General features: G+C 35.1%; 1 protein-coding gene across 1 annotated transcript in view; it reads left to right on the top strand.

Annotated features, from left to right (window-relative positions):
* Positions 1 to 16,413, top strand: part of LOC149787697 (elongator complex protein 4-like) — a 45,640-nt gene that overhangs the window by 4,179 nt on the left and 25,048 nt on the right. The window contains exons 2-5 of the mRNA XM_089973888.1: positions 2,863 to 2,898; positions 4,732 to 4,853; positions 5,915 to 6,028; positions 11,728 to 11,852. Coding sequence (XP_089830014.1) covers positions 2,863 to 2,898; positions 4,732 to 4,853; positions 5,915 to 6,028; positions 11,728 to 11,852 — 397 coding nt within the window. The remainder of the gene's footprint in view (positions 1 to 2,862; positions 2,899 to 4,731; positions 4,854 to 5,914; positions 6,029 to 11,727; positions 11,853 to 16,413) is intronic.

The raw sequence follows: 16,413 nt of genomic DNA, 5'->3' as shown, positions 1-16,413 counted from the left end.
GAACAGATATTTTAGTGCTTTGTCCTAGTGACATCTGTTGGCTTTCAGGAGTTGCCTTCCTTAGTATGTAATGCTAACTGACCAATAGGATACTTTGTAAGTTTAGCATCAAAAGTATGACTACATACCAGAGAGAAGCCATTTTTAGTAAAAGTAGTTGTGCAAACACAGACCGGCAGTGGAAAATTGCTTCTGTATTAGTTAATTAAAGTTGTATGCTCCCCTTCTCTCGATCATGTAGGAACAATGTTCAAATGAAATTCACAGACCTGAAGCACGGAAATATTTTATATGCCAAGGTGTAAATAGGGTTATCATATTGGAACCTTGGCTAGCAAAGATGGTACCTCATGTGCCCCTGAGACATTCTTAAGTTATTGTTTCACCATTAAACCAACTACAGTATTTGCTAACCATGAGTAATCTGGACCTGGGTTTGTCCACCATGATTAACTTAAATGATGAACACAGGCTGTGACTGGACCATTCCTTACCATAAATTAGAAACCAATGTATACTTCCAAGTTTTACATGAGTTTCAGTTATATGGGGTGGGATGAGTATGTGTAAAATTTAAATTTGGGATGGAATTTTTTTAGGCTTCCATAATAGATTGGTTTTGCTTTACTGGAAAAGAAATAATGATAATAAAGCTGAAAATATTCAGGACCAAACAAAAATTTAAGTTTTAAAGGGATTTTGATGTTCAGTTTTGAGGGGTTTCACTGTGTATATAAAGTGACTTACCCGGTAGGTAGATATTGAATGGGTTTTGCATTTTGCTCCAAAAACAATGGACACCCCCTCCAAACAAATATTAAACTGAAGAATGCCTAATAGTAACAAGTCCACGCATCTAGACCACTTGTAAAATATGTGTTAAGTTTAAGTTGTACATCTTTAATAATTTTAGCATTTGCTCTGAAAACAAGTGTGAAGTATGGATGGATGAACAAATTGACATGAATATTAAAAATATTGGAACATCCAGATCTGTGAATAACCAAAGAAACATTTGCTAGTCTAATAAAGCTATCAAATTATAAATAGGTACCTTAGATGGTTTTGGACTGTTTTACGGGAAGCAAAAGTATGAATGATGAATGAATTAATGGAAATAAAAATGGACACAAACATGCAAAATATTGTAATTAAGAATTTTGATGACTAAATATCTAGATCAATGGTTTAAGGTATTTACAAAGATTCATCCAGTTACCATGAATAGTTTCAAAGTTCTCCAAAAGAAACTAAAGTGTAATGAATAGATGAACAAATAGACCGAAGAATTAAAATGCTAAAACTGAAAGATTGTGAAGAGCAAGAGGCAAATCTGTACAACAAATTACAATGTACACACCAGAGGCAAATTGATACAATATAGGTACTAGAGACAAATGTATACAACAATATCCAGTATATACACCAGAGGCAAATTGATACAATATAGGTACTAGAGGCAGATGTATGCAACAGTACCCGGTATATATACCAGAGGCAAATTGATACAATATAGGTACTAGAGGGAAATGTATACAACATTACCCAGTATATATACCAGAGGCAAATTGATACAATATAGGTACTAGAGGCAAATTGATACAACAGTACCCGTTATATATACCCGAGGCAAATTGATATAATATAGGTACTAGAGGCAGATGTATGCAACAGTACCCAATATATATACTAGAGGCAAATTGATACAGTATAGGTACTAGAGGCAAATGTATACAAAAGTACCCGGTATATGTACCAGAGGCAAATTGATACAATATAGGTACTAGAGGCAAATTGATACAACAGTACCTGGTATATATATCAGATGCAAATTGATATAATATAGGTACTAGAGGCAGATGTATGAAACAGTACCCAATATATATACTAGAGGCAAATTGATACAATATAGGTACTAGAGGCAAATGTATACAACAATACCCAGTATATATACCAGTAGCAAATTGATACAATATAGGTACTAGAGGCAAATGTATACAACAATTTCCAGTATATAAACCAGAGGCAAATTGATACAATATAGGTACTAGAGGCAGATGCATGCAACAGTACCCGGTATATATACCAGAGGCAAATTGATACAATATAGGTAATAGAGGCAAATTGATACAACAGTACCCGGTATATATACCCGAGGCAAATTGATACAATATATGCACTAGAAGCAAATGTATATATACCAGAGGCAAATTGATACAATATAGGTACTAGAGGCAAATCTATACAGCAATATATACACCAGAGGCAAATCCATAAAGCAGTATATACACCAGAGGCAAATCTCTACAACAGTATGTACACCAGAGCCAAATTGATATAGTATGTGCACCAGAGGTTGATTGATACAATATATGCACCAGAGGTAAATCTGTTCAACACTATATACACCAGAGGAAAATCTATACAGCAATATATACACTAGAGGTAAATCTATACAACTATGTACACCAGAGGCAAATTGATATGATAAATGCACTAGAGGGAAATTGATACAATATATGCACCAGAGGTAGATTGATACAATATATGCATGAGAGGGAAATCTATACAACACTATATACACCTAAGGCAAATCAATACAGCAATATATACACCTGGAAATGAAAGTGGGGAAAATAGATAATTGATGAATGGAGGGACAAAAATATGAAAAATATTGAAATTGAATAATTGTAAATAGCCTAAGGCATAACTAGATATATACCAGGTTAAACAGAGGTGATAGTTTGAGAGTTTCAGTCTGGAAATGTAAATGTTTATGGACGGAAAAAGTGATAGCAGTTTCCCCAAGTATTACATTATGAGGGTTAACAAAAGTCAAATTTTAATTTTCCTTTGCAGGTGGTGGTTTAGCAGTTGGAACTGTTCTTCTAATAGGTAATAATGCTCTTTTATTTATATATCTTAAAAGATTCATCTCTGATTTTTATGAAGTCTTTGATTAAATAATGAGATAGCACCTCATTAAAATATGTTAAATGTAGTTGGATTGGTTGAAGTAATTAAAAAGTAGTTAAATATAAATTAGATCATTTATGTCACTTTAAATTGAACAGAAACAACAAAATATATGTATAATTTTAATTGATAATACAGTGATGTATATTTGCAATATATATTTTTGTGCATGGTGACAGCATGCAAAATTGCTGCCAGCCTGCCAGTCCAATGCCATCTAATTTCAACGAGGACTTGGGCAAAAAATGAGTAACCAGTCTAATTGGCCAGGAGAATATTTTGATATACCAAGTAAATTTAATCTACAAAATTGAACCTCAAAACAAATAACTTATGTGTATTCTGCATTCAGTAGACATTTGTGACTCCAAATATAAGAGCTTTTCTGCATTTAAGAAATGTCAGATAACATGTAGCTTCCAATTATCTATGTCAACATCTGGAGGCAACTCAAGATACTAATTCAGTTCCCTCAGAGGGTGCCCAGTGTTGGCTGACTGGTCAAAGGCACATGCCCATACAGGTCCTTGACATCTCACCTCAGCCTTTGTGGGTTCGAATCTTGGGTCAGATAATGTAGCCAGGCGAGAAAGCTTGCCAGTAGTTTCCAGTGGGTCAGTGATTCTTCCAGGGTTTTTCAAGAATGTTTCTGTACCAGATCTCCATCTTGTAACCTTATATCTTCTAACCAGACATGAAGAAACAAATGCACAGAGAGTGTTAAAACATTGGCTGTTAAGTTAGGCCATACTCTCTAACATAGCTTAGAAACACAGGGATAGGCATTAACATACCATAGATTTAATTCAGGTTATCCACTCCTTCATTGTCCAGTCAGAAGTCAAATATATGTTTCACTTGGGTTAGGGCAGTTATTTCTGTCTTCTTCAGCATCTAGCGCATGGTTTTAATGCATGTCTCTTTTTCTACTCTGTGACGTGTTATTTCTAATCAGTGTTCTCATAATCCCAGCATGTAACCAGAATGATTACCTGTATGTAACATACCAGGTTGTGAATGCATTCTTTAGGCCCCAAAATTTGTATTGTTTGTTATCTGGGACAAGTAAATGTTTATACACCGGCTTATGAAAATCCTATTGCCTGCTACCTAGGACAAGTAATTGTTTATAGAAAAACACTTGAAAATCTTTTGGCAGGCTGCCTAGAACAAGTATTGGCAAATGTTCATATGCATGCTCCTGAAAACTTTATTGTCAGCTACCAAGGACAAGTAAATGCCCATATCGGCATGCAAATGTCCCGATGTTGCTTAAAAGCCAAAAAGATTAATCTTTTACTACATGTTAGGTAGTTTCCCATCTCTGTTATATACTTAAATATTTGCATGAAACATAGTGATTTTGTTTTTGTTTGAGTATAGTGTATAGACACACTGTTTTGTAATTTCGAAAGGACTGAAATTGTCATTTTTCTTATGATGTTTATAAAGAAAAAAATAAAATGTTGAAGAGACAACGAACAACCTGAAATTTATTTGCCTCCTGGAAATTGAACTGTAAAATAAATGTACAGTAAATACCTGAGTCATGGTCATTGTGATGAAATATGTAACATCTTTGATTGTAATGATGATGACATGGGTACCACATATACTCACCAAGTCTGTGCAATTTGGATTTGGACTCGATTTAAAATTATTTATTATTTATTATTTATAAGCATGTATCAGGCCTTAATTGTTGACAAAGTATGAAATAATCAGTCACATTTTGTGATTGTTGTATTTCAGAGGAGGATGTTTTTGGTGGCTATGGAAGATTGATGTTGAAGTATTTCTGTGCAGAGGCTGTGATGACAGGACAGGCCTTGTTCCTCAGCAGCCTGGATAACAAGCCATCACAGATATTGAATGTCAGTGACATTTCACTACAGTATCATTACATAACTGGTTGAAATAAATAACAAGTTTTTAAATAATGAAAATGAGAAGATGGCAGGTGTAGGAAAGAAAACAAACATTATTTCCATGATTGTTACATTTTTTTGGTGGGGGGGTGTTTTCTTTTTAATGTTAATGAATCTAACGTACTGACCTTGAAATTTTGACATAGACATAACCTTCATTAGACCTAATATTGTAGAAATTATGGATTCTAAATTTTTAACCATAATACAGTGGAAAACTACCTTTTTTATTGAGAGAAACTAGAGGCATCTATTAATATAAACCATCTTGCATGGAGTTATCTCATCTTTCATGGAGTTATCTCATCTAGAATACACCAGTTACATATATGTGTAAAAATTACAGCTTCATAATTGCTTCGTAATAGTATTGTCTTAAATTTTTGCAAAAAGTTTGATCCAGATACCATATGTACTCACTTATAAGTTGAGTCCAACTGCAAATAACAGACCCAGATCTGCTGTCACATAATGCATCACCAGACCAGGGTCTATGTTTTTTGTTCAAAAGATTACTTGTAACACACACCGTAGAGCCATATCTGCCGGCACATTATACAACTACTGATCTGGATCTGTGCAGTTTGAATTTAGACTCAACTTATAAGCAAGTGTATGTGGTACATGAAGGGTTCCATGGTTTGAAACTCAGCTATTTTGTTTATTGTGCTTTCTGGTGTTATAAAACACTACATATGGGTGTTTCTGAGATATAACAGATTTGTTTTTTGATTATTGCATTCAATTCAGAAAACATAAATTTGTATCATCACTTTGAACTGTTTAAAAAAACTTGAAAAAACATTATTTTTAGTGGTTAGCAAGGAAAGGAAATTATCTGTTTGGGAAATTTAAAACAATTTACAAAGTTCAAAACTACACAAGTGTATCAGTCTGTACATTTTTTAGATAACCTTGTAAAAACATATCTCATATGTTTAAGTTTTTAAGTAAAACTTTGAATTAGGTTAATTAGGTAAAGCCTCATTTGTATCATTTTACTACAGGAATTACCTGCTCCAATTTTGGATGACCCTGGCCCAGATTCAGGGCAGTTAATAACAGGGGACACAGAAAGAATGAAGATAGCCTGGAGATACCAGCACTTGCCACAATTTCAGGTATTGTATTTAAATATGAATATGTAACTATAGCCTTAATAAATTAACCCCTGGAGGTTTTTGTCGTTTTCGCCTGAAATTCAAGTAGGAAACACATTTTGAAAGCTATTTATGAATACATCCTAATACATCAACTTTCAGGTGATTTTCAAATAACTAATGCCTAATTGTGTTAGAAACATCATTTTTCATTGGCTATTTGGCTCGCGCATGAGCAGAAGGGTAAAAGTTGGATTTTTTATATTTTATTTTTGCTTAACGGACCCATTATTTTCGTATCAAGACCACTCTTTATTCCAAATGCCCATCTTATCCTACTGTTTGCAAAGGTTCATCAGTCTGTCTGCAGTTCATACTGGTCTGCCTTAGATCTGAGACCAAAAAGTCTAAATTCCAGACACAAAATCGAATTCCGATCATGGGCGAATTTTGGGTGGAAAAAAATCGGGTCCAAAAAATGAGGTTTTTCCTTTTGTATTTTGTAGTGCAACTAGAACTTCCAGATTATTTGGTGTCATTTTAGAGCTACATCTGTCTACCTTTCTATAATACCGCCCACTTTAATGTATCATACATGACCTTGACACTACAGAGCTCAGCAGTAGGCTACTACCTCCTGCCACGTAAATTCGTTGGCAGGGGCTAATGTGTTAAACCACATTGTTTCCTTTTCTTTATAAATTACTTATTTGCAATAATTATGTAGCAAGTTCTTATGACATACTATGTACTCTCCATGACTCAGATGGTAATGTAAGGTCTGATCTGGAACTAAAATTGATAGGGATAAATTCCCCTTTCAATTTTGGGGCATGGTAATTGTCAAATATAGAGGAAATATAATAAGGTAAATGATCAAAGGCAACTCATTATTTTAATGAGGTGTGGAACCAGCTTTTGCATTGTGTCTATATTAAATACTGTACTATAAAAAATGATGGTTGCTGTCTAACTACAGTGTGACCCTGCTATAACACGCTCCATTATAACACAAATTTGGATATAGCATGGTCGTGGTGTGGCTCTCGAAATTTCTGTATTTTTCTTGTACACAAAAAAATTCTTTCTTAAAAGTACAAAAAAACTTAACAACTTTATTATCATTTTGGGGAAGAGATCGCATATGAATAATACAAAACGATCGTGGCATGGCTCCTGAAATTTTGTATGTATTTTTCTTGTACATGAAAAAGTAGTTTTTTCTTATTAAAAGTACGAAAAATAACACATAAAAAGTTTATTCTGGGATCGCGTAGGTCTTTGCCAATGTCGCAAACTTGCATTGTTTTTCCTTATTGGCGGCTAAACATACTATGTGACGATTTTTTTATTATTGGCGACATTGTTGGCTGTTTAAACTTTTATATACAACCATTGGCTTAGAGTGCAGAAATTCAGGGGCCCCATGAAAGGAAACCGCACACTGGATATAAAATGCACTGAAATTTATCTATTGTTACATAAACAAATTCTTTTTCCATATTGACAAACCATCTAAACAGTGCATTGTTCTATTATAATCAGCTTATCATGACATCTAGCATGAGTACTGTATGTTGTGAAATATCCGCCTTTTTGTTGTTGACATTTCTGGTAACGGATATCAACTGGACGAGGTATTATCTCGTAATCTATCTTTCATCTGATTTTCGGCCGCTTGCTAGTAATTAATATATTGGGGCCCCAAGTGGCCGAGTGGTCTAAAGCGCTCTTCGTTACGGATCACTGCCATCTCACCTCTGTCTGCGGCGGTTCGAGTCTAAGATTCAGCCAATGTGGGCATGTGAGAAAGCTTACCAGTAGCTTCTCGTGGGTCGGTGGTTCTTTCCGGGGTTTTCCGGGTTCTTCCTCCACCATTAATACTGGCTGCCATGTATAGCCTATCATGCTGAAAAATGGCGTTAAACCCCACAACAACAACAACAACAATAATTAATATATTTACAAAGACTGACATTTGTATGTGGATGGTAAGTAAAATTCCTCTTCTTTTCACTCAGAATTAAATCTTTCAGAACACTCACATTTTCTTTAATAATCCCTGTCTTTAAACCATAACACTTACTTCTCTATCGTCCATTGACCCTTTGTTAATTTTCAGGCACATGTGTGGAAGGCAGCATCACACTGCTACCACAAATGTAAAAAATATTAAAAAAAATGCATCTTACTTATTGGTTTATTCAATAGGCATGGAGGGGCAGTAACTAGAATAGTCCAAATGATGACCAATTCCTTTTTAAAAACGTACCCAGATGAAATAGTTTGCTGAAATTTCAAAGGAAACAGATTACCTTTGAAGCACCAGTTGTTATAAAAACGTACTCGGCAAATGGAAAAAAAAAATCAGTCTCAATCATGCAATACAATTATTTGATGTTGCCACCACAATAAGAAATGGGCATTTGTTTGATTTGTTTGATTCTCCAAAGCTGTCCTTTTGCAGTGACTTCAATAATGTATGCACCCTTCATCAAAAAAAGCTGACTACAATCTTTCAATAAAAACAAAGAACTTTTCATCAAAGGAAGTCAGGAACAAACTTAAATAAAAGTGACGGAATCTGATGGATTTTTGCATTTTCCAACGTGACTGGGACACGTTAACTGTACTGTGAAAGTTTTCTTTCTGTAGGGAAAAAGTTTATGCTTAATCAACGGTGGCTTAAAACGCAAACTAACTTTTACCGACTTGGGATGTACTGAAAAGTAAATGTGCTTTGTCATTCGTTACGTGATTGTGCTATGTTTTTCCACTGAATTCAGACCAGTATGACCTGTGACAAAATTATTGAATATTTTAAAGCTGTGTGTGCGCATATTTTCGATGGAATCACTTTTATTGTGGATTCAATTATATGATGAGGTTTGTGGGTGAGTACACAGTGTTGATATTATTCATGCTATACATTAGTTGTTGTTTTGGGGTTTCAGCACACGATAGGCTATACATGGCGGCCAGTATTAATGGTGGAGGAAGAACCCGGGAATACCCTGGAAAGAACCACTGACCCGCGAGACGCTACTGGCAAGCTTTCTCACATACCCACATTCGCCGAATCCAAGAATTGAACCCACGCAGACAGAGGTGAGATGGTAGTGATCGTAACGGAGAGCGCTTTAGACTACTCATCCACTCGGGGCCCCGCTATACATTAGACATGTGTATATAAACAGTATTCACGTATATGTATCAATTCCTGGTTCTCTAAATAAAGTAAATTATTATATATGTCTTCTCTGTTTTCACTACAGGTGTATTTCTCATTTAATTTAAGATGGTAACTGTTCCGATGTGGCACGTATTTTACTACCTGCATTTATTACCTATACCCCCTACTCACAATTTTTTTTGGGGTACATGCATAATTTTCTTCAGCTAACTGACCTGGTTGCTTATAACACGGTTCAGTCTATAATGCGGTTGGTTTCTATGGCTCCCAACTACTGTGTTATAGTGGGGTCACACTGTTTAATTACAAGAAAAAATTAACATAACTTTTAAGAAGAAGCCAACATATGAGTAAATTTAGGCTATAATAGACCTGTTATGGAAACCCATTTTTCTTTAAACACTGTTGCAGCATAGGTACTAATCAATGTTAATCAGATGATCTTACAAGACTGGATTTTTATAGCGGGCATCGATGAGGGAATTTTTCTCAAAAATGAGATGTGCAGCAATTCATTTTCATCATTTGAAAAGTTTCCTCTAGGTAGATCACTTGTAGAATGTACATCATGGTCTTTGGGAATTAAAAATGTTTTCTGTGCCCAAATAAAGTAAAGTTTGCAAATATGATGCAAAATTGTTTGGACATTTGGTTGATTTTATGGCATGATTTGTTAGACATTAGCAGGAGTCAGGCAATAATGTCCTAAAGAGGCCCTATTGATGTACAGTCCTTAAGTTGGATGGCACTGGAAAATGAAAATGAAGAGTCCCTGTTAATGTACAGTCCTTAAGTTGGATAGCACTGGAAAATGAAAATGAAGAGGCCATATGGATGTACAGTTCTCAAGTTGGATGACACTGGAGAATGAAAAGGAAGAGTCCCTGTTAATGTACAGTCCTTGAGTTGGATGGCACCGGAGAAAGGAAAAAAAGAAGCCTTATTGATGTACAGTCCTTAAGTTGGATAATACTGGAGAATTGAAATGAAGAAGGCCTGTTGATGCACAGTCCGTAAGTTGGATAATACTGGAGAATTGAAATGAAGAAACCTTATTGATGTACAGTACTTATATAAGTTGGATGACATGAGAGAACAGAAAGGAAGCCATCAACCCTGATTGGATGGTCACTTGATCAATAATTTACCAGAGGATGAATCAAAACCTGTTAAAGCAATAGTCCATATCAAGTCATTTCTGTTGAGCAATTCAGGCCACTTGTACATATCTTTATATGCAATTTGAAATTATGTACAATCTTCACTCAGGTAAAAATCATTGTACTTTGACAAGAATTTGTGTTGTGTATATAATTTAAATATTTATAAGGTTGCACTATTTATGTAGTCAGCACAACAATAATACTAAATGTCATAGTGAATTTAATTTTTACAATACTTTTTACCTTGAAAACAAATTTCCTGAACAAATACTTTTGATTTTTCAGTTTTGATATGAAAAGGGGAATAATTTTTGTATCATTTTAATATGTGACGGTGCAATGTGAGCTGGAAATAGGGGTGGAAGGTGGGGTGGGGTTGTTGAGAAGCTGAATTTTTTTTATCTTCAAGGTGCAGTTTTTGTGGTTCCATTATTGCCACAAATAATGGAATAAAAGATTTAAATCATCAGCAGATTTAAATAGGACCATTTGTTTAAAGCCTACCTTAGGTAGATACTGATGAGCATTTTATCTTTTTGCTTTAATACTGTGTAGGGCCAATCACATTTTTTAAATGTTCATACAAACGTAATAAAATTGCAATAGAATTTTAATAGCTTAAACAGGATGGGACCTAACAGATAAGTTAGAAGGATACAATGTAGTTTGCTCAGTAAGGCTTAACATGTAGCAGAACATTCTTAGTATTAACACAGATATGACAGATTTACAAGTACTACATAGTGAAAACAAGTTACCTATATATATATATATATATATATATATATATATATATATATATATATATATATAATATGCACACACACACAGGTAAAAAATTCATAGTAGTCAGCTAGCCCAAGGCTTGTAAGTTTCCCACTAAATTAGTTATTTTTATAATTTCAGTAGTCCAATGGCTAACAAAGTTTCATTTTCATTTTTTGGGAAGGATTAGTGAAGATCAGCAAAACTAGTAAATTGCTCAATCTGCCTGTCCTTTTGGCTACAAGGACATTTATGTTAAATTCTAGGCCTACCCCCCCCCCCCATCTAAAGGTCGCTCACTGTGGACAATTTGATTTCATTTTAGAAATTGAATAATACAAAGGAATTCCTAACATACTTATGTTGTTGCATCTTGCATTTAAATCATTGTGTCCCATTAATATTTAAGAAATTCACCAATCTAAAGAAATATTAATGTTATGCCCAAAGGGATGACTTTTCAGGTCATGGCCTCATATACATACGCTAGGTCTTACATTCAAGTCATTTTAGGTATTGAAGCCAGTCATCTTCAAGCAATAAGATTCCACTGTATTTTGTAATGGTAAATATGTCCAAGTTTCTTTTTGCTCTTTCAGTCAAGCCCAATAGGTACAAAGTTTGGCCATTACTATGATCTGACCAAGTCCATGGAGCTGGAGGTTATATCATCAATAAGCACTCTTCTTGTTGGTCAGAGTGAATTGACTGAGACTGACATCAGGTATTTTCTTTCCCTAAAAAGTTGTATCATGATCCTGGCTGGATAATCAATTGACTGTAGCTTGGAACAAGCTAAATATTTTGTTAATTTTACTTCACTTGAATTTATTGTGACTAAGCAACCAGAAAATAAAAGTAAATAGCATTTAAAGCAAACTTCTTGTACTATAGTATTTGCCAACAAGCCCAAACCCAGCCAGTTTGTATCACCTTACTCATTTTGTATCACTTTACTCATTTTAAAAATGAAAAGCATCATGACACAAAACTAATTTCATTCATCAATTTATTAGTTAGATTATCAACTGGGGAGTCTGTAACACTCAAATCTTGATCACATTTCTAACCAGGAGGGAGTTTCTTTATTAACACTGCTTCCTTATTGTATAGTAGAGTCTGTTCTTTTAAGCATCAAGTGTGATGAAATATATTGTCTTAAAAAAACCCAGGATAATTCTGTAAATTTCTTTAACTTTTGGAGTTACAACTTTTTGAACTAGTGTAAATAAGAGTTAAATGGTCTTTCTTTTTTTCTTCAATTTTTAAAAATTAAAAATGTTAAAACTAGAGATTGCAAATAATGGATGCAGGTAACACAGATCTTACCGTATGTATATTTGTAGTCAATGGGTCTCACCCTTCATTGAAAATAGACTTTTCCAGGAAATGGCAAAAACAACAGTGAGCATGCTGGTTGTTTGCACTGTCAACTTCTGTTTGGTTTGAAACTTGTTTAAAGTGAATGTTATTTATACCCTGGCAACAATCAAGTTAGATATTATAAATTAATGAATTAAATGAATACGTTTTTTACACTGTTTTAAAATTGATGCTTTTATTTTAAACAATGGAAGGGGGGTACAGATGGTGTTGGGGGTAGGTGAATACTATAACAGTTTTCTAGGGCACTGTTGAAAGTTTATATTATGTATTGTGTCTTCTTAAATATGTTGCCTGATCATAATGCCTTATGAGAACAACTACTACTGTCTCGCAAATCCAGACCTTCCAGATTAAAACTTTTTAGCTGAAAAGCTAAAAGTTATCTGCCCTTCTGGGTGGCAGTTAGAGTGATTTTCCCTTGATATTGGGATTGGTGCAGATTCCTGTGAAATTGACAGTTACTACTTCCACTGATGCCATTTAGCATCTTTTCAAATTCCATTCAAATAGTATGGAAGTTTTCTACCTCAAAACAAGTTGGAGTAGTTTCATCTTTGGAGGAAATTATACTCCATTTCTAAAATTCAAACTTCTCAGTTCTTTCATTAATCAATGTTTCAGTATTATTATTTAGCTTTCTTCACACACTTAGGTGCCTTTGGTAAATATCTGCACAGGTCGCGATGGCATCTGCTCACATTGCTGTAACTATATTAATAAGTGCAGGCATATTGTTAGATTTAGAAAACTGGATACATAAAGGTAAGTTTTCTATATTATATTGTCTTTGCATCCACTTCATAGTTATATACATGACGCTTTACTGATTTTACCTATATAGAATGTCATTGGGCCTCTCCTACAGGATCAATATCCTGTACCCTGTCCCAACCTCAAGAACTGGACATTGTCATGCAGGGTTTGCATCGTACCTTGAAAAGTACTTGAATTTCGATTCATCATTGAAAATTACTTGAAAATCATTTTTACCTTGAAAAGTACTGAAGAATAAGTCTCGGTTTATGAAAAATATAAAATTAATCGACAAACGAATGTACGAAAGTTTCTTTTCGTACCATTATGTCATGTAATCAAAATAAAACTTTGCTCTTGGGTGGTTTACAGCGAGTGACCAGTTAGATATTTATAATTGTGCATGGACCTGATTATAGAGAGCATTAAAAAGTGCACGAATCTTTTCCAACAATCATTCTTCTTCATCGATTTATTTTCTGCTGCCGGGGTACAATTTTGTACTTTTAAATCATGATGAATCAGCTGTTCAAACTCTCAAAACAAAAGATAATGAAAAATATACACAAAAATGGTAATAATTTGTTCTTACTATTTGTCCAAGCTTCTGATTTTGTTGTACGATCTAAAATTCAGAAGTTTACTGAAGTCTATTATGGACTTTTTCAGCATTGCAACCAAACTTTGGCAAAAATTATGGCCATATGCCTGTTAACAGAGATGCTGCTTTGTGCACAATGTACTTACATCTGTAGAATTTCTTATGAGTGATCCCACAATAGTAGATATACAAAATTAGACGCTGTGACATGTGGCATACTTTTGTGGCAGACAATTTTAAGATGCCATGTGAATCATCATATCATGCATTTAAGTTATTCCAGAAATCGATTTTGTGCCACGAACAACTTCAGGTATGCATAAATTATGCAAATTGCTATATATGAGGTATGCCGATCTGTTTTTGTGAAATGTGTCAGAGAGAGAAGGTGGGGTTCGAAAATATGTGTAAACTCTGATCACTACTGAATATTCAGGAGGCTGTATTCACACACCCACCAAAAGAAAAACACATGTATGTGGCATTGAGAATACAGAAGATTTATCTGGGTATTTTTCTACAAGAGCTTACCCATTTTACTTGAAGCAAAATGTGTGGGAAATGTATGTTCAACCCCAGTTGGTGTCAAACACAAGAATATAAGACCTGGTAATTAATTTCCCATATACTTGAAAGGGAAATAATTGTGTATTATACCTCCATATTGAAACATTCTACAAATTTGCCTTTACCAGATAACAGGGCTATCAACTCCGAATCTCAGTAAAATTTCCATCCTGTTTATTTTTATTTGTAAGCCTTGTGCATTTAATCATTTCATCTGATTTATTGGGTATTATTAGTCACATAGCAGTGTCCTAGATTGACAACAGACCAGGCCAGTTTTACATGAAACTGAAAAATTTCCCATCAATTTTGAGTAAGCAGCTGCTGCTAATTTCTGTTATTAGTGGTCCATAATTTATTTTACTGGCTCATCACTATTAGTTCTCAGGGGGCTGATCAGGCCATCACAGTGGAAAAAAATCTAATATACTGACCTAGAATTTTACATATAATTATTGTCAAGAAGGTACAAATGAACAAAAATATTTCACACACAGTTACAAGTCTAAATCAAACTCTTTTAGAAAGTGAGATCAAATATAACCAACAGCAGAAATAATAAGTTTATTCTGTATCTACCAACATCAGTTACAGTAAGTACTCCAAAAAATTTTCACCAGGTTGCAGCCTTCCAAAGGTGACCAACACAAGGCTCTATGTACAAAGTGTCAGAAAATAATTGATGTCGGAAAAATGGGGGAGAGTGCTGTCAAGTCCCACATGAAAGGTGAAAAGCACAAAGCCTTAGTCTACAGTTCTTCTTTCAGGGAGCTGGCTTCACAGCCCCATCCACCACACCAGCTAAGTCGGAAACACACAAGGAAATGCAGAAGGAACCAAGCTTAATGAAATAGCAACTGCTTTATCTGCACCTGACAACCCAAGACAAACTGAATTCAGGTCAACCAGGTCATATGTTGCTGTATATGTTGCCGTCATTGCCAAAATTTTATGGGCAATCAAGATTATAACTAGCCACTACTCCTACAATTCAGTACATGATGCACCAGATCTCTTCTGGAAAAAATTTTCTGATGGTCTTATTGCCCAAAAGTATGTGTGCCATGACAAGAAGGTTGCATATTTCATTGTGTTTGGTGTTGTATAACATTTTTAAAATGATGGTTCAAGTCAACAATCAAAGGACCATTGGTGCCGCTGTTTGGCGAAAGGCTTAAGCCACAAGTTGCAGCAAGAGCAACTGGATCTTCACATGAGGTTCTGGCACGTAGAAACAGACAACATACAGACCAGGTATATCACAAGCCAATTTTTAGGACATGAAAAGGCCACTGACCTCATGCAGGCCATGATGGATGCTATTTTCGGTGTGGGCTTAGTACTCCATGACATGGTTCTAATTGGCATGGATGGCCTTAGCATGAATTGGAAGCTACATGAAGATCTTGGTGCTCAACTACAGCGGGATTATGGAACCAGGCTCATTAACATTGGATCATGTGGCCTCCATCTAGTCTACAACAGTTTTAAAAGAGGAATGTCAGCAGCAGGCTGGAAGGTATCCAGTTTCATCTCATCATCAGCCTACCATCTCTTTCTAGTTACCCAAGCGAAGCTGGACAGAGACTCCTGAAATTTGTTGCCCATCGTTGCTAGATAATGTTCCAGTTTGTGAGAGGGCAATGAAGATCTTTCCAAACATAGTCAAGTATGTGGAGGCAGTGACAACAACAGTGACAAGACCTGACAAAAGGTCATATGACACCATAGTGAAGGACCCATGCTTTTTGACCAAGCTCTATTTCTTCCAGTGCATTGCCATGCAACTGCAGCCCTTTCTTGCCCAGTTCCAGACCGATCATCCTATGCTACCATTTGTCACACAGGCAGTGTGCCAGATGTTGAGAGGACTAATGAGCAACTTCATAATGAAAAGTGTCCTTGATTGCTCAGATAAAATAATGGTAAAGATTAACATCACAGACACCTCCCACCAAGTGGACTACAATCAGGTGGA

The sequence above is a fragment of the Sinohyriopsis cumingii genome, chromosome 11, assembly GCF_028554795.1.
Source record: "Sinohyriopsis cumingii isolate HCF-2022 chromosome 11, ASM2855479v2, whole genome shotgun sequence".
In the NCBI taxonomy this organism is placed as follows: Eukaryota; Metazoa; Mollusca; class Bivalvia; order Unionida; family Unionidae; genus Sinohyriopsis; species Sinohyriopsis cumingii.
The sequence above is the reverse complement of the archived record's forward strand: the minus strand, read 5'-3'. Positions and strand labels throughout refer to the sequence as shown.